The sequence below is a fragment of the Silene latifolia genome, chromosome 9 (genome assembly GCF_048544455.1).
Source record: "Silene latifolia isolate original U9 population chromosome 9, ASM4854445v1, whole genome shotgun sequence".
In the NCBI taxonomy this organism is placed as follows: domain Eukaryota; kingdom Viridiplantae; phylum Streptophyta; class Magnoliopsida; order Caryophyllales; family Caryophyllaceae; genus Silene; species Silene latifolia.
The window spans coordinates 19,190,380-19,210,295 of NC_133534.1; the positions used below are offsets into that span (position 1 = coordinate 19,190,380).

Consider the following 19,916-nt stretch of genomic DNA (forward strand, 5'->3'; position numbering starts at 1 on the left):
GTCCGTGAAAGTGATGAAATACCTATAGCCTTCTCGTGCGGTGATTGACATAGGACCACATACATCCGTGTGTATGAGCCCTAATAGGTCAGCAGCGCGCATTCCAACACCTTTGAAGGAAATCCGAGTCATCTTACCGATGAGACATGATTCACACGTGCCAAATGATTGAAAATCAAAGGCCGAGATAGCTCCATGTTTGATGAGCTGTTTAACGCGTTTCTCATTAATGTGTCCCATACGGCAGTGCCATAGATACGTTTGATCTTTGTCACCAACCTTTAACTTTTTATTCATTACGTGTAATATTTCATTGGTCTGATCTAAAACATAAATTCCATTCATGGAAACTCGCCTTGCCAGTAAATCATATCGTGTAATGAGAAAATGCAAGCATTGTTTTCTATTACAAATGAAAAACCAAGTTTATCAAGCGCGAGAAAAGAAATAATGTTTTTAGAAAGACTGGTACATAATAGCAATCATATAATGATAACTCAAATCCGCTAGGAAGCTGGATCACATATGTCCCTTTGGAGATGGCAGCTACTCTTGCTCCATTCCCAACACGCAGGTCCACCTCACCCTTTACGAGGGGTTCGATGTTTCGGAGCCCCTGCACATGATTACACAGATGAGAACCACAACCGGTATCAAGTACCCAAGTTCCGTAACTTGCGTGGTTAATCTCAATCATATGAATAAAAGTAGAAGAGAGAGAAGACATACCAACGGGTTTAACACGACCTGCCTTTAAGTCCTCATGATAAACAGGACATGTGCGTCTCCAATGCCCATTCTTGTGGCAATGATGGCATTCCATGTTTTCATTCTTGCTCTTTGTCATGCTCGATGAGTTACTCGACTCACCAGGACCACTCTTCCCCGAACCCGACTTCTTGAACTTCGCCTTACCTCTTTGTTAGGTTTGCCGGAGCTTTGCCCTTACCTTTCCCTTTGTTTGACACAACGAGGACATCCTGTTTCGAACTCCCACCGCACTTCATGTCCTTCTCTGGCCCTGTACGAGGAGGGAGTGCGATTCATGGGGAGTTTTCTTCAAATCATTCATATAGTAATTCGCTCGAAATTGCGAATAACCATCGTGGAGTGAATGAAGAATACGGTTGATAACAATATTCTCGCGATGTTACGATTAAAGGTCTCCGTTTCTCGACATTCTCAATCATGCCGAGAATGTGTGGGCTAACCGGTTGGCCCTTTTCGGAGTCTCGCATCAAAGAAGCGAGTGGTATGCTCATAGGTCACGATTCTCGGTGCTTTCGAGAATTCCTTGGTGAGCGTGGTGAAAATCTTGTTTGCACCTTGGGCTATGAAGCGTTTCTGCAAATTGGGTTCCATTGCAAAAATGAGCACGTTTTTAATCGCACCCGCTTCCATGACGAAATCGTTATAAGTAGCGATCTCGTTAGCTCGGCCGTGGGAACTGGGTGTGGCGGCATGGGCTCAAGTAGATATTTGAGCTTTCCGTCGGCAGCGGCAGATTCCGTAATCGCCTCTCGTCCGCGGTTGGATCCATCATTCTTGATCGAGTAGACTGATTCATCTGATTCATGAAGATCCTAAGCCAGGACTCACGGTCCAATGTGGCACTTGGCATTGGGTTATCACTTGAACCAGCCATTTGATGTTTAGCAGTTTAAAACGTGATCTACACTGAAAAAGAAAGAAAAACAAAACGAAATAAGCAACTCATCGAGGTGATTTAAGTCTATTTTAAAATTCATTTTAAACATGTAGACTCTCGCACTTGCATAATTGATCTCCCTCAAGAATGATACAAGTGATCCCAAGACTCAATTTCAGTAAATTGATAAGCCAACTGTTTAGCTAATTCTTCCGGAAGAACTCTTGGTCGATAGATTTCCGTAAATCCTATCTATAGTCCACCATGATCACAGGATCGTACGAGTGACCATAGTGTTGAGATAAAATAGGTCAATCGGTTCCAACTTACCCGACGTAGAAGGGGTCATAGTATGCCTACCGACGAAGAAGGGACTCATTGGAGTTTGACCTATAAAGACCGTTCTCAATTTTTGTTTATACGAGGAAGATCCCATCAACTAAATTATAATTCATTTTTAAGTGAACGAATAACTAGCGTCTGTCGTGAATGAATTAATTTAGATGATGGCTTAAAACGTGTGACATGAGAATGTCAATGAAAACTAACTCGTGACCTCTATATGTGTCAGTTTTCATGCAATAAATTAGGTGGTTTGGTTTTTAGGCGGAATATGATGCATATTATCGTTGCGAAAAATAAATAAATGAATGCAAAAACGTAAATAAAAAATGTCCTAGTGTGGCCTATCCTAGTAAAAGAACATAATACAACTTTGGAATCCACCGTTGGACCCGAAAAGCTTGTCTTGATGTTCCATCTTGATCCAAGTAGCGGGAGTGAGCATCCGGTCTCCATCTTTGGTCTTCTCAAAAATTACAATTTAAAATTACAAATATAAACCTATTTACATTCTAATTAAAACTGTAATTACAAGTGAAAAATCCAAAACGGAGATACAAGATCTCAAAATACAACCAAGACCGTGTTCCATCATTACGGTAACACGTTCTACTAAGGCCACACTAAGTTACAATCGCTTGTAAAATTAAATACGTAATTAAAAAGCATTCACGGCATTCAACAAAACGATAAATAAAAATGCATCAACTAAAACAAATTCATTCGTGACATAATTCTGTAATTATGTTAAATTTATCCAAACCACCTTTTAATGATTAAAATTCGTGTGATAAAACCGCTTCTATCATTTAATTTTAATCTATTATAATCCGTCATTTTAAAGACACTTTAAAACAACTATATGGTACGTGAGTGAACCGATTCACTATTAAGCGAGTGTACTATATCCGGATAAAGTACATATTAAAGCCAAAGGAAAATTTAAATCAAAAGAAACAAATTTTCAAAGCTGTTAAAGACGAAATCCCTCGATCCAGGGACATAAGTGCTCGATCGAGGGACAGGGGAGCTCGATCGACTGAACTGCAAGTTGATCGAGAGGAATGCTAATCAGGAGGTGCTCGATCGACTAAACTGGTGGTCGATCGAGTACCTATATCAGCAACACTACTCGATCGAGTACGAGGACAACTCGATCGAAAAAGCCAGGTTTAGAAAGGGGGTCGATCGAGTACAACAGGGACTCGATCGAGAAAAGGTTTTTGACAATGGTCGATCGAGTACATCAGGGACTCGATCGAACAAAAACAAGCAGAAAAAACACTCGATCGATTGAAACTTTATTCGATCAAGTACAAAAATTTCTGAAAAATCCCAAACCCTCGTGAAAACTGATTTTCGAGATAAAATCAATTAAAATTTTGATCAAAACGCATCAAAACAAATTTGATAATTGATAAAAACTTGACATGTTGCTATAATCTCCGTATAAAATAACAACATGTAAAAACAACATGAAATTTGAAGCAAAACAGCCGTGCAAAACATGGCACGGATTGGTTTTCGAGACAAAACAACATCAAGAGCAACCGTGTAAACAAGACACGGTTCCCAAAGCAACCATAAAAAACGCAGCAAATTTAAAATAAAACTGCCGAGTGAAAAATAGGCTGCCGAGACAAATTTTTAGCCAAAACAAAATCGTTTCAAGATCGTTTTATGAAAAACACATGAAAAATTCACGTGGCCTCGCTCTGATACCACTTGTGGGTTAATATCCGTATACTACCCCTTGAATTGCAGGACTATAACGTAAAATTTAACATGCAATTTATAGTCATAAAACGATAAAACAACAGAAACGATAAGTGTATAGAAATCAACCTCGGGTCCTTTTAATTGCGGCGTAAAGATCAGAAATCTAAGCAGATTCCCTCCTAATCGTTGCACCCAAGACTTGGTCCGAGATATGCCCTTGTGCTAGAACGGTGTTCTCCGATTGCCTTGCAATATAGGGAGAACTGTTGTGAGTTTTGTCGAGATGTGAGATCTCGGTTTCTGAGAGAAGAATACTCTTTCGAAACCCTAATTTTCTCTCAAATGATGATTAGGTTAAACTCAAGGAGGAGGTCTCCTTTTGTTCTCCTATTCGGCCGAGAACCGTGACCCACACAGGGAAGTGGGCTTCCACTTCCTCTTGGTTTTAACTCGAGGTCCGGTTCGTTAATTACTAAAATGTATATGATGCGGTCCGATTATAAATGTTATATCGGTTATCGGAAATTAAGGCATCGGCTAATAATACGGGTTATTTGAATTATTAATACGTGTCCGACAAAAAAAGTATTTTATAATTTATTTTAATATACATTTAATTAAATATAAATCATGTATATTTAATTTTACGAATTAACTGGTTAATTCGCCTTAGCCCATGATATTTAATCCGTATTAAATATAATATCTCAACATCACGTATTTGACTAATTACTAGTCAAATAACTCGGACTAACTGGTTAGTCAATTTTGGCATCTACATGACAGTATTTTCATACCGTCACATCTCTCGAACGTATCCTATAGGTGTGACTTTTAGGGACCAGTTGATCACCGCCATCTGTATGACAATAACGTCAAACTTATCTAGCAAGCCAACCGTTATTGATAAACGTGGATCAACTGATAATAATACCAAAGTATGCCCTTTGATCCTTTTAGAGGTTTATAAGTCCTTGCACTAACTGTTAAGGACACCAACCCCAACACCTAAAACTATTAGCATCAATATCAATTTATACTAAAAGTTCTCATAACTTCTAGTAAACCATTAATTGTTTTCATTAAAACAATTTCATAACCTTTTGTGCATTATATATTTCTTCTTCCAAAACGTAAATAATTTACGTATTAGCTTATGAAACATTTAGCACTTTATTTCAACATTTAATTGTTGGAGTTTTTGGGAGATTAATCCAACAATTAGGATTTACACCCTTTACATACAAATGACATATACAGTAGTCAATATGTACCATAAGTGACATAACTGCTTAACAGTATGTATTAATAGTATTACAAATTTTAAGTAAGTCTTGTTTAAGACGGACATTATAAATACAAATTTTTTAGCATTTTTTAGACAACAAGTGGAAAATTTTGATATGTATTTTAATCCGTTTTAAACTTAAGTTAAATACTCCCTCCTATTCTTCTTTTTCTTCCCCTTTGGATGGGGCACAATATTTAAGGAATTGAATAAAGTATGAATTGTGGGTTGGGTGGGGTTTGGTGATATGAGAGAGGAATGAATAAAATAAGGAATTGTGAGTTGGGTGGGGTTTGATGATAGGAGAGAGGAATGAATAATTAGAAATTAAATAAGGAATTGTGAGTTGGGTGGGGTTTGGTGATAGGAGAGAGGAATGAATAAAATAAGATTAAAAGTTTCCAAAAAAGGAAAGGGGAAGAAAACCTGAATAATCCGTTTTAGGAAATAGGGAAGAAAATAGAGAATAGGAGGGAGTAGTATTTATCTTAAATGAGAATTTATAATAGCATTATCACGCTAACTTGTTTTTCAATGTCACACCACTTTGAGTTTTCAAAGAGTGTACCTTGCACAACAATACGAGTTGTGGTCCTTGTGCAGAGTTACGTAATAGCGAATTTAGTACAATAATTGTGCCTTGTTTGGCCACTTCTAAGAAAGACCTCAAATAAAACGAGCAAATTCAAAATTAAAACTTCCATCCAAAAAGTACAACACCACACCACATGCATGCATTTACTAATTACGTACAAAACTCACCCAGAAACGGAAAATGATCGTTTTTATATAAGAGCTCATGATTGACGTATTTTAGATCTTTTTTTTTTTATATATATTTTACTTATGCCAAGTTTTTTCCAAACTCCATTAAGAGATTAATTTAATGACTAAGACGAGTGTATTGTGGATGTAAGTAAAGGTAGAAATTTACCGTCCTCTTCAAGGGTGGATTGGGTGAGAGTAAGGGAGGGCACATGCCCTAACATGAGTCGTGACCCAAAAAGTTTAGCTACAACTACCTGTTCAAGTATCCCCTTGGATTATAAGCTAGATCACTCTTTTCTATTTTTCCAATGTGGGAGACCTACATGTGATCCAGGACTAAACCTTAGGCGCTGATATCATGTTAGAATCGCATATAGGCCTGGGCCGCGCCCGTCGGAAAGGGGAGAGTGTCCGCTTTACAAGTCCAAGGAGGTTTCATCCCAAAACCAATTGGCAATGAGAGTAGTAGCACCTTGGGTTATAAGCTGGATCACTCTTCTCTATTTCTCCAATGTGAGAGACCTACATGTAATTCTTCATAGTAAGTGTAGGGGACTTTTAGTTTGTAGTCCAGAATCACAGTTAGAAAAAAATTGGGATCCTCCAAACCAAAACTCCTACATCTTCTTAGGGGGCGTTTGGTTTAAACATTAGGTATGGAATAGAATGGATCGATCTTAACTCAAATGAGGTATGGAGTTAGAACCTCATACATGTTTAAAGTTGTTTGGTTCAATTCGGGAATAGGAATAATAATGTGTTGGGTGGGATGGAATTGGAACCTTGGGGAGAAAGATGGGTATGAGATTTCAAGGGGTTGGAATGAAGTTAGAATCCATCAGGTATCTAACTCCATTCCAAAATGTTTCAACCAAACATTGGAATGGCTTGAATCCATTCCAAAAGCTATTATTGATCTTGTTTTTTTGGCTACACAAATATACCTATGTGAGTTATGAGCCATTACTTCCTTTAAATTATTCGTTGAATTATGGTTATTTTGGAGAAAATGTATATTCTATCGGCCATAATATAATTACCCATTGAACTTGTTATAACCATTAACAAGGATCTCTCTTTTATCAAAGAATATTCCTCATTATGTATATACCACCCAAAAATAAAATCAAGTCTAAGAAAATAAAGCAAAAAGGAACAAAAGGTCTCACTTTATTAGACACCCATTTTCGTCTGAAAGTTTCAGACGGGCAATCATATGTGATCCATTTACAGCTAAATGTAACCCAGTTTAAATGGTCATATTTTACCATAAAAATGGTCATACAAAATCGTTTAAAGACTTCAAACGAAATAACCCGTCTAAAATGATAATTAGTGGAAAAAGAATGATTGCATTCTTATTATAGGACAAGAGGTAGGGCAAATAAAAAACAAGTTAGTACGATGTAGTATTATTATTAGGGCATTAGCAATAGACGAATCTTTAATAGGTTTGTTCTCATGCCACATATAGTGGTGGCAATCGGTGCCTCGGGCTAGTGGGCGGCACGGCACGGCCCGGTGCATTTTTTGAGGCGGCACGAGCCCAGCACGGACAGGCTTGAAGTGGGCTTCGACGGAAAATTTCATGAAAGCTCGTGCCAGGCACGGCACGGCCCTGGACCGGGTTGGCACGGCACGCACCAGGCACGGTGGGCCTGGCACGGCCCGGTCCGGAATCAGCACGAAAAGGAAGGAGCCGTGTGTTACTTGTGTAAAATATGGGTTGTTGAAGTGTTGAGTGCTGATGAATGATGATTGATGAGTTGATGACATCATCAACCTCTACTTGTCGTCAATTGCATATGTCATGTTAAATGTTGCTGTTGCTTTATTTACACGTAGTTACATTGTACTCGTAGTTACCTTGTTTCATCTTTTTTATACTCCGTAATAAAAGATTGAGGTTTTTTTAACGTCGTTTCTTAATAGTTTATAAAAATTTTTGACTCATCATATCTTAATTATTTAATTAAATCGAGTAAATCAAAAATACAAGCAAGCAAGTACATTAATATTTAAAAAAATATATATTTAAATCATTGTTATTATTCATCATTAAACAAAAAATACTAAAACTATAACAATTACTCCCTCATATTCTCTATTTTCTTCCCTATTTCCTAAAACGGATTATTCAGGTTTTCTTCCCCTTTCTTTTTTTGGAAACTTTTAATCTTATTTTATTCATTCCTCTCTCCTATCACCAAACCCCACCCAACTCACAATTCCTTATTTAATTCATAATTATTCATTTCTCTCTCCTATCACCAAACCCCACCCAACTCACAATTCCTTATTTTATTCATTCCTCTCTCCTATCACCAAACCCCACCCAATTCACAATTCATATTTTATTCTCTTCCTTAAATATTGTGCCCCATCCAAAGGGGAAGAAAAAGAAGAATAGGAGGGAGTATAAAACAATTTTAGGAAAAAAAAATCATACTTGGCACGATGGGCCAGCCCGAAACTTGGCACGATTGGGCCCATGGGTCAGGCACGGCCCGAGCTCGAAAATGGTCGTGCCAAGGACGGGCCACGACGCGGGATATGGAATTCGGGCCAAGCACGGCACGGCCCACTAGGCCCTATACTCGTGCCTGGGCCGGGCCATTTTTTGGGGAAAGTACAGTGGGCTGGCACGCGAGTCGGCCCAGCACGACCCATTGCCATCACTAGCCACATAATATAATATACAAATTCATTTACTTAATTACAAATCTCATACCAACAATAGTTAAACCTCTTCAAAATTCATAACATGATTCACTATACTATTTCTTCTCTTACATTCTCTCTCCACAAACCTGAATATTATATTGTATAACCCCTTTTATCAATGAACCGACACATCATTTGACAAAGAATGGCCTATCCCTACATTAGAGGTGAGGAAGGCCGCCACGTGTGAGTCATATCATAATTCATACAAGTATGTACTAAACTCATAAGACCACCCCTAAGCAAGGTTAATTAGAGGGTGTTAATTTGTGAAAGGTCACCTTAATCCACATTTAAGCAAAAGATTAGGGTGACCCAAGGGTTGAAAAGGTGAGAAGAGGTCAATTGATGACTTTCACTTGCTCAAATTTACCCAAGGATTGACCTTACATGTGTCAAATTGTAATTTGTTACAATATTTAAAATCCAATAAAAAAAGAAAACTAATATATTAACATTAAAAGTACAAAGGCCTAGAAAATAGTCTGCCCAAGTGCCAAAAGCGTCAAGAACGATTCGTAGAAATTCATGGTGAAATTCGTGATTATGCCACTCATATCGCTCTGAAAAATGATCTCAATGAGCATATTTGGCAAAACTTTCGTAACTAAAATTAGTTTCGGATGCTTTATATTATTTCGTAGTAGACCGTCTCTCCTAAGTTTTAGTGTATCATGTTTGCTTTTTTTTTTTAAAAAAAAAAAAAAAAAATTATGTAGGCAGCTTTTTTAATTATGTATGCGGGTTTTTTTATTGTCAATGAAATCGTCTTTTCGATTATTAAATTTTAACTTTGTTATTTAATAATTTTTTTCAGAAGTGTACGTCATTAAATTAATGTTTAATATATTGGAGTACTTTTATTTTTTTAAAATTACAATAAAAACTTGTGTATAATTAGTTAGTAAATAATAATTGAAAAAGTAAGAGAGAGATTTTAGTGGGGTAGAGAATGTGGGAAATGATTGGAAATGATTAGAAATGTTGAAAAGTGGAAAATGATTGGATTAATTGACCCAGGTCGTGACCTTCTGCTTGAGAGGGTAAAAATGAGTCAAGTTAATAAGGGGTGATTAAGAGTAAAATTCTAATTGACCCGATTAAGTCGATTTTTTGCTTGGGGATGGTCTAATGTAACATCTGTACAACAGTTAGTCTCCCTTAAAAACGAAGGTATTTATTTTATAAGAAAAATTGTTTAAGTATTATATTCTTTAAATAGATAAGATAAAGTTTTGTTACTCCCTCTGTCCCGGTGAATTGTTATCTATTTTCATTTTGAGGTGTATCATTCATTTGTTATCTATTTCCTTTTTGGGTAAGTAATGAGCAAGTGGCTAGTGTAAGCAAGTGGGCAATAATTCCTTTATTTTATTGGTTTGTTTCACATGTATTGGTCTTTGTGTAAAAAGCAATAGATAACAATTCACTGAGACGGAGGAAGTATTTGTTATTTTTATCTATACAAATGGTAATATTTCACCCGTTTTAACTATATAACGAATATCTCCGTCTTAAATAAGAAATCTTGCAAATTCAAACAGTTATTTCTCGATTATCACATGTTTCAGCTTGAATAGTAAATTATCTAAGGTCTAGTCCACAAACCAAATGAAATATCCTGGAACACAAATGGCTCCCAATCCTCATCTATATAAGACGAGCAAGGTTCACATATTTTCTTAGATCATCAATCATCATCCACTCTTAATAAAATTAATAAATATATATAACCCTACTAATTAATAATTCATATATTTAACTAAAAATTAGAAATATGTTAAACTCAGGCAGCTACAGCATAAACAAAGACTACTCGTTTCTTTGTGTAGGACACAAGCTCCCCTTGGTAATAAAGGAGGGCCGTCACCGGAATGCTGTTACGCCAGCAACTAGTAGTCGAAGTCGTAGTAGTAGTAGTAGTTCATTAATTTGCAGGAAATCGCTGCATGTTTCTGCTAGGTCAAAACAACATTCACAAAAAAACGTTAGGGTAAGCAAAACCGCCGCAAGTAATAATAATATTGAGGAAGCTGAGGAAGGTGGTGTAATTAGTTTAAAGGCAATAGTAAGTGTGAAACCTACTATTGGAGGTATTTTCTCCAATATCGGTCTTACACGTGGCCTTGACGATATTGCGGATTTACTTGGTAAATCCTTGTTATTAGGCCTCGTCAGTGCTCAACTTGACCCAAGTAAGACCGCCTTAATTTCAAACTTCTTATATCCTCTTCTTATTTTAATCTTTATTTAAATTGGGTGTGACTTATGAGAATCATCTTAAATTAAGACCGCCTATAAAAATAGCTAATGAATTTTGCAATTGGTCTCCCTTGTGACGGGTTACCATTTGTGACGGATATTTTGTGAGTTAAAATGGTAACAAAATGGGTTAGTGGAGAAAGAGGACCACATAAATAGTGTTGCAGAGAGAGAAAAAGTGGGTAATTTGTGAGGTAAAATGGTATTCGTCACTCAAGAGTGACGGATATGTGCCGTCACAAACAAGAATTTGTGTGAATTTTGTTATTAACCGTAAAATGCACCACGTCCAATATTCAAAAATATGTATATACTACAGAAAAAGGGTCATGCTAGGGCGACACCCGGTGTTACTGAATTTCAGTAACACCTTAAATAAATAATATATAAAAATAATAAATTAATAATCGTATTTTCATTTTTGCGCCAACTACGTATGGGTAATATTGTAATTTAACAATAAAACTACGAAAGATTGAGATGTTCGGATATGGGTTGCTCTAAATCTATTGTATTTCCTAATACCTTAAAAATTCAATCTGATATTTCTTTTTCTGTATTAATGAATGGCTTACATCATGATGAAGGAACATCAAAGATCTGAATTAAGAAGCACAAATAAATGTATTAATTTGGATTTTGAAGTGTGAAAAATTCAATCAACTCTTTAATAGTGTTGAAAGATGATATAAATTTACGTCACATGAAGAGAAGAATGCAAAGATCCAAACAATCTGGCAAATGAGCAAGCAATATTGTGATGACGATCAACTAAGAGAACTTCTAATCACAATTCTAATCATGTTTAGCAATCAATTAGAAACATAAATTTCCTAAAGTACCCTTTAATTATTCATTAGTTTGAAATTTAAAATCTTATGGAGAGAAGAGAAAATATCTACAAATTTACAATAATACCCTCGGTGTTACTGAAATTCAGTAACACCGGGTGTCGCCATCTCATTTTCCACAGAAAAATGGATAATTTGATTTGATTTTTGTCAGTTTAGAACTTTGGATACAACACTTCAAAATTATAAACTTTAGAGATCATTATAAGAATTCATATTTTCCCTTTACCATTCGGTCACGACGCAGGGGTTCAATCTCTGCTCATGAGAATAGAGCAAACTCTTTGGTTAACCGTTTATCTCTTCGCGAGGGCACCCGCGGTGAAGAGATTATACACTGTTGTCGACGGTGGACACCCGATTTAGAACAAAAAAAAAAAAGAATTCATATTTTCTAAAATAGAAAGTATTTTTTTAACAATAAAAGGGAATATTTTATTTATGTTGATAATAAGTTATGTTTTTTTTTTTTTTTTTTTTCTCTCAAGTCACGCACATAGTCGCATTACTGATAAGGGGAGGGGATTGAACGGGGACCTATCATTCACAATACCTCCGTCTTAACCACTAGACTAAGACATCCTTGGTTGATAATAAGTTATGTATGACAACAACTAACTTGATTACATGTGTGGACAAAACAATGAGAAGAGATGGAAACGGAAAAGGCAACAATAAAAGCATACGCACATCGGACTAGGAACGACGAGGGCGTGGTGAACTATGAGGCGGAATTTAAGGTACCGGCGTACTTTGGAGAGGTGGGCGCGGTGGTTGTCGAAAATGAACATCACAAAGAGATGTACGTCACCCAAATACTCATCCATGGCTTCATTCTCGGCCCTCTACGTTTTACTTGTAATTCATGGGTCCACCCCAAATCCGACTCCCCTCTTCCAAGGATCTTCTTCACCAATAAGGTTCTATTTCTTTCTTTCTTTTTTTTTTTGTTATAAAAAAGAATTCAATAAGTCTTGCTGGAGCTAGACGGGTAACATTTCGTTACAAGCTGAACTGCTGAAGACGGGATAAAATGTGAGTATGTGATCCATTTAAGACAAAAATGTCACATTTTATCGTTAAAATGACGATATTTTGCCCGTCTTGAGCTTATAATGAAAAGTGTCTATCTTCAATGAGAATTAGTGAAAAGAATCACGTCTGTATGAAAAATAAAATTGTAACGTTGGTGATGCATATGGTCCATGCATGATGTATGTCGCATTGTCGCAGTCATACTTACCATCACAAACTCCAAGCGGATTGAAAAGGATGCGGGACAAAGAATTGGAGAATATGAGAGGTGATGGGGAAGGAGAACGCAAGTCCTTTGAGAGAGTTTATGACTATGACACTTACAATGACCTTGGAGACCCGGACAAAAATGTTCACTTGGCTAGACCCGTTTTGGGTGGTCCGGACCTTCCTTATCCCAGACGTTGTAGAACTGGTCGTCCTCCTTCAACCACAGGTACATATAATGATATACTTCCTTCATTTCATTTTTATTGTCCTAGACTAAAAGTCATATTTAAGAAAAATTGATGAAATACCACAATTACCCCTTCACCTATCAACTTAAATACAAAAGTAGTCTAGATCCCGCACAATAAATGCTCGGTATTTATAGTGTTTTTATTTTTGTATTGCTAAATCATATTAAATGAACACCTCATTAATTTTTTATATTTATGTACCAAAAAAAATTCATATTTCACGTCATTATATTTTGATATGAGTAAAAAATTGAACCATAAAATTATTCAAGAAAACCGAGTAAAATTGAACTGTAAAATAATAGTGGTATCTCATTAATTGTTCATTTTTCTCGTTGTATTTTGTTTTGAGCAAAAAAAATTTAAACTGAAAATTAATCAAAGTGGATTGAGTAATGTGCTTAAATTTATTTTTTTTAAAAAGTTTTTTTTATACCACAAAGCTAATGGTTTATAGTTTTATATCGTGTATACTTTAATTAAAATATTATAGTTTAGTATTTAGTGAAAATTGTATATATTGATGAAAGATTAATTTTAATGAAAAGAAATATATAATGAAATAAATTATAATTATGAATTTTCTAATTTAGTGAATACAATTAAATTATCAATAGCTTCCTTATTTAAAAAGATGCTTTTTGGAGGAAAATTTTGCGAGTTCACCTATTCATTTAGTAAAAGGGATGAGAAATAAAGTTATTTAACTAGGGTATAATGGGTAGTTCACTATTTTTACTTACTATATTTAGAAATACGATATCAATTATCACAGATCCTCGATCAGAAACAAGAAGTGCTTCCGTGTATGTACCTAGAGACGAACAATTTTCGGAAATTAAGGGGGCAACATTTTCAGTGAAGACAGTTTACTCCGCCTTACATGCTGTTGTACCATCTCTGGAGAGTGCCATTGTTGATCCTGAACTTGGTTTTCCACATTTTACGGCCGTTGATTCGCTTTACAATCAAGGAGTGAACGTACCTACTCTCAAAAAGCATGACCTCACTTCTATTTTGCCTAGACTTGTCAAAGGCATCCATGACATTGAAGAACACATTCTTCTTTTCGAGCCTCCTGCTATCTTTGATCGTAAGATTCTTTCCTTACAAGAATTTTAACACAAAATGGTAATGCTAATCTAGGTAGCACGGACACTTCTCCTAATCAGCCGTCCCGTGTCCGACACCGTGTCGGACACCGACACTCCTCGGACACACGTCGAAACGTGTCGGACACCTACAAAGCCGTGTCTAACTTTCTACATTTATTCGAGCACGTGTCCGACGCATGTCCATGACATTTCGGCCGTGTCCGACGCATGTCCATGACATTTGGACATCATTTGGGCTGAATGATCTTCTTTAAGCGTGAAGTGAGCTGTCAAAAGAGATTGATTAAAAGATTCGTTTGGATGGTAAATGAAAACGAGTTATAATCAAATGAGTTTTAACTTCACTTATTTAAATTTAATATCAAATACTTTTATAAAAATAAAATCAAACGTTTATAATTATAAAATATATATTTTATTAAATTTAAATAACGTGTCCCGTGTCCTAAATATCAAGGGATGCCGTGTCACGTGTCCGTGTCGTGTCCGTGTCCGTTTTGGTGCTACCTAGATGCTAATTTGCTGACTTGTTTCAATTCGGTAATTTTCAGGGAATAGATTCTCTTGGTTTAGTGACGAGGAGTTTTCTCGTCAAACACTTGCTGGTCTTAATCCGTATAGCATCAAGTTAGTCACGGTATGATACTATGATATGAACTTTGCACACTAGAATGAAAACTCATGGGAAGTTTTTTATTTTTTTATTTTGGTGTTATTTGCCCAATTATTTAACGAAATAGAGTAGGGTTGTTGATGGGTCGTCCCGTCCATTTAACCCGGTCTATCCCCCTCGCTAAATAAGCGGATACGGACAAAGAATTTTTAGAAAAATACAAAGGTCCAGCCCACTAACCCGTCCCAAATCCGCTTGTCTGTGGGCCAGAAATTTTATGTCAGTCTAGCCCAAACCCGTATTTGACCACCTCTAAAAATAGAGTTCGTTTCAAAGTAATTACACTCAATGGGTCCATGTAAGCATTTTTCATTTTTTTGCAAAGGCGCTATTTCTAATTAAAAATTCTCATTTTAGACGGACATTATCCGTTAAAGCTGTAGACGGATAGTATCCCTCTCACTCACCAGCTAGTCTATAGTGCAAGTGGGTGGGAAATGGATACCCCACTTGTCTTCTACTTGCATTTTGTGAGAGGGTTACTATCCGTCTACAACTTTAGACGGATAGTGTCTGTCTATAATGCGACGCTTTGATTTCTAATACATGTATAAGTGCAAGTGTACAACCTATTGAGGAAGGCTGGTTTTGCAGGAATGGCCCCTGAAGAGTAAATTGGATGTCGACATTTACGGCCCCCAGGAATCAGCTATTACAACAGAGTTGGTAGAGAAGACAATCTTAGGTTACATGACTGTTGATGAGGTTAAATCAATCATATACAATCAACTGTAATTCATTATATAATTTGATTTGATGATTTCCATTTAATAATTCTGAGCCAAATTTGCATTTTCCTGAAGTGCAGGCATTGAAACAAAACAGGTTGTTTATGCTGGACTACCATGATGCATTTTTACCTTATGTAAACAAAGTGAGGGAGCTCAAAGGCACAACTTTGTATGGGTCGCGCACCTTATTCATCCTTACCAGCAATCAAACTCTACGACCTGTAGCCATCGAGCTAACCCGACCACCAAGCAACGGAAAACCACAATGGAAGCAAGTTTTTACTCCCGCTTGGGACGCTACTGGATCCTGGCTTTGGAGACTTGCTAAGGCTCATGTCCTTGCCCATGATGCCGGATACCATCAACTCATCTCTCACTGGTACTAGTACTAATCATCTTAAACTCCGAATATATGTTTTCTCGCAAATTCTTGTTTCAGAAAGCCGGCCAATTCTGTCTGAAACAAATAAGACCGGGTTTTGTGACCATTTCATAGTCAAATGTAACCACAATCGTCGCAAATTCTTGTTTCAAACCCCCGGCCAATTCTGTCTGAAACAAATAAGACCGGGTTTTGTGACCATTTTGTGGTCAAATGTAACCACAATGGTCCAGCTACTGGTCATATTTGGCTGTAAAATAGTCTCAAAATCCCACCTAATTGTTTCAAACCAAAATGGTCCGTCTGAAAGGAGACTAATAACTCGTGTTTCTACATCACTTGGTAACTAAAGTTGCTTTTTGATCATATGCATTATTGCAGGCTAAGAACACATTGCTGCACAGAACCATACATAATTGCAACAAATAGACAATTGAGTGCAATGCATCCAATCTATAGACTGTTGCATCCTCATTTTCGGTACACCATGGAAATCAATGCGCTTGCTCGACAAGCTTTGATTAATGCAGGTGGTATCATTGAGAGCTCCTTTTCATTTGGGAAGTACTCACTTGAGCTGAGTTCTGTTATCTATGATTCCGAGTGGAGATTTGACCATCAAGCTTTGCCAGCTGATCTCATTAGCAGGTAAACTGTCTTTTTTGCCTCTGCCACCAACTTTGAACCTTTTCCAAAACTCGTTATTTGGAAATATACTGCCACAGCTGAATACTATAGTTATCTATTGCTTTTGGCACAAAGATTAAGGAAAGAGAAATGAGTGAATTTGGACGACACAAAACCTATAACCCCACATGTACATGAAAGATCCGACAAAAAATGACCAAATAAAGAAATAGATAACTATTCACTGAAACACCCAAAAATGAAAATAGATAACTAATGACCAGGACGGAGGGAGTACAAATTTGAACACGCATTGAGAAAATGAATACAAATTGGCGACTGGTCTTTGCAGTCTCTAAATTCAGTCGTCCGTCATTGTAACAAGAGAGACTAACTTAACAATGTTATTTGATGTGAGTAGAGGAATAGCAGTTGAAGATCCAAGAGCACCACATGGACTAAAGTTACACATAGAGGACTATCCATTCGCGAATGATGGGTTAGTGCTATGGGACATCCTTAAGCAATGGGTGACAGATTATGTCAATCACTACTACCCTAAATCAAGCCTAGTCGAATCCGACAATGAGCTCCAAGCATGGTGGACAGAGATAAGAACAGTAGGTCACGGCGACAAGAAGGACGAACCATGGTGGCCTAATCTCAAGACCTCACAGGACCTTATTCATATCATTACCACCATGATTTGGGTGACTTCAGGGCATCATGCCGCAGTAAACTTCGGACAATACGGTTATGGAGGGTATTTCCCTAATAGACCAACCCTAACTAGGACGAATATGCCTACAGAAGACCCGACTGAAGAAGAATGGAAATTGTTCTCCGAGAAACCAGAGGCAGTACTCCTTAAATGTTTTCCTTCTCAAATACAAGCAACACGGGTTATGACGATATTGGACGTACTTTCAACTCATTCACCAGATGAGGAGTATATAGGGGACAACATGGAGGCAGCATTTGAAGAAGAAGCCGGAATTAAGGCGGCTTTTGAGAAATTTAGTGGGAGATTGAAGGAGTTAGAAGGGATTATCGATGAGAGGAACAGTAATGAGAAGTTGAAGAACAGGAATGGAGCTGGTGTTGTGCCTTACGAGTTGTTGAAGCCGGTGTCTCCACCTGGCGTCACTTGTATGGGAGTTCCTAACAGTATTTCCATATAATCAAACAATTGGTCTCTCTTAAGACGGGCATATAATACATACCTACAAGTTTGGTGTTTTCTATGTGTATTATTGCCCAACACGTCCATGATTATTTAAAGACCGTATTTTTCGTTGTCATTCTTGTTGTTGTATGGCCAAGGAGACATGAATGACCCTGAAGAACTGTTGAAGGCTATAAAACAAGTGGACATGGTTATCTCTACTGTAGGCACTGCTATTATTGAACATCAACTCAAAATTATTGACGTTATTAAAGAAGCTGGTAATGTTAAGGACAGAGTCAATTGTTGCCATTAATTCTGAGTGTCGTCTGTCAAACGATATCAGTTTCGACCATTAATTATCTCAAACTCAAAACTCTTACAATTGCATTATTTGACGATTTATTTCCGCTACTCTTCCCACAGTGTTATGACAGTTATTGGATTGTATCAACAGATTCAACACCGATACACAGTTAAACTGCCACATACATAATAGATTGCACAATCCTTCATCATCAAATCACAATAAAAACTCACTTTTATACTGTGTTTTAAAAGTCGTAAATCATCATATTCATAAGACGGTTTTATACGAGAATTTGTATACAATATTCTTAAGAATGTAGGAGTAACTAATTTTCTCGCATGAGTCAAACCTGATTATTCGATTTTCTCGAAATACACGGCAATTTATACATCCAAGGTAGTACTAACTTATCATAAGACATTGGCACTTACACAATAAGAGCTATTGGTGATCCAAGAACTCTGAACAGGTCCTCGAGAACATCCATGGTAGCTCTCGAGACCTCGATTGATGATGATGCTAGTTCATTTCTTAAATTTGTTGTTTATGCGATTACTTCTGCACGAGGACCAAATTTTCATTTGCATTTAGTATGAACTTCACATATGTTCGACCCTCCTTAAAAATAATATTCGTAATTATCATAGCTGATTGCACCAATAACGACCATAAGCTGCCTTGAGCTAAATTAGTAGGATTTACCAGCGAAAAATTACACTGCGAAAACGTCAATCTAAAGCTTCAATACATCACAAACTGGATACAACACTCGATAGCATAGAATGAACCAACAATACTGCAGTTTAAGGAGTATATTTGAAATTGCAATAGACATCAGACCAGTTCTTCACAATAGAATACTCACATAGGCTATTCAATCCCCATCTCTATTCCCCTGAAAAAAATTGTTTCCCTCAAGAACCATCCATAATCCATACACCACATGTTAATCCTTGCCAAAATTATACTCGTACAATAAATATATGTGATCGAGGATACTCTTAGGTTTGCAATGGAGCCTACTATTAATGTAAAAGTTAAACAAGAGTAAAGTTGGGTACATGTGATCCCTCTTTACCCTCTATTTATTTGCAGGAGCCATGAGGCATTGGGTAATGTACGTCATTACTCTCTTAGATTAGCAAGTTTCTGGAATCTAGCAAAGAATTACTCACTCTTCCTGAAGGTCTCGCGAATTGGAGAATAGTCAATGGACAAAGGTGAACCTCATTCAAACCATCCGTGCATTCTTCCTAACATAATCACATCTCTTGTCACTTAAGTTTAATCCATCAATTTAGACACAGGGGGGTCACCAAAAGGCCGTCCAGGATACACTCCTCTACATCACAATTGTAACATCTACGTATCTAACAATTGAAGACTGCTTCCAAATATTATAGAGGAGATAATCTATCTTAGGTATCTTTAAATTCGCCTCTTCCACAACAAACATTTGTGCAACCTCATTGAAACCACTCTTGTATTCTTCCAAATATTATACGTAATTCAACAGCAACAATCTAACATGGAGTACATCACAAACAATATCAGTAAAAAAGTCACAAGAACCCATACCAATCAAAGCTATGGTGATCGAGCACCATCAAAAGCAATGGAGCGGAGCAACGGGGCCGGGGCCAGTCGGGACTCGGGAGTACTACCCCCTAAGCAATAATAAGTACTCGGTACTATAATTTAATAACTAATAGAATTGAGAAGGGGAGGAATTCATAAAGGAAATCGTGTTATTGATAATAGTTCGTTCGTATTTCAAATGATTACATTGGCTCGACATTTATAGTACTTCCGAGA

General features: G+C 36.9%; 1 protein-coding gene across 2 annotated transcripts; it reads left to right on the forward strand.

Moving 5' to 3' along the window:
* The first annotated feature begins 10,172 nt into the window (after positions 1-10,172).
* On the forward strand, positions 10,173-18,107 carry LOC141599322 (linoleate 13S-lipoxygenase 2-1, chloroplastic-like). 2 transcript variants are annotated; one of them, XM_074419306.1, is made up of 9 exons: positions 10,173-10,684; positions 12,254-12,522; positions 12,836-13,073; positions 13,874-14,191; positions 14,765-14,850; positions 15,481-15,591; positions 15,695-15,996; positions 16,381-16,647; positions 17,048-18,107. In XM_074419306.1, exons 1-9 carry the CDS (start codon positions 10,267-10,269, stop codon positions 17,805-17,807), a joined length of 2,769 nt encoding a protein of 922 aa, XP_074275407.1. In that variant the 5' UTR covers positions 10,173-10,266; the 3' UTR covers positions 17,808-18,107. The 2 variants fall into 2 exon arrangements, with proteins under 2 accessions (XP_074275407.1, XP_074275408.1); XM_074419307.1 differs by lacking the exon at positions 10,173-10,684 and adding an exon at positions 12,010-12,056 and having other exon boundaries at positions 12,201-12,522.
* Positions 18,108-19,916: the final 1,809 nt, after the last annotated feature.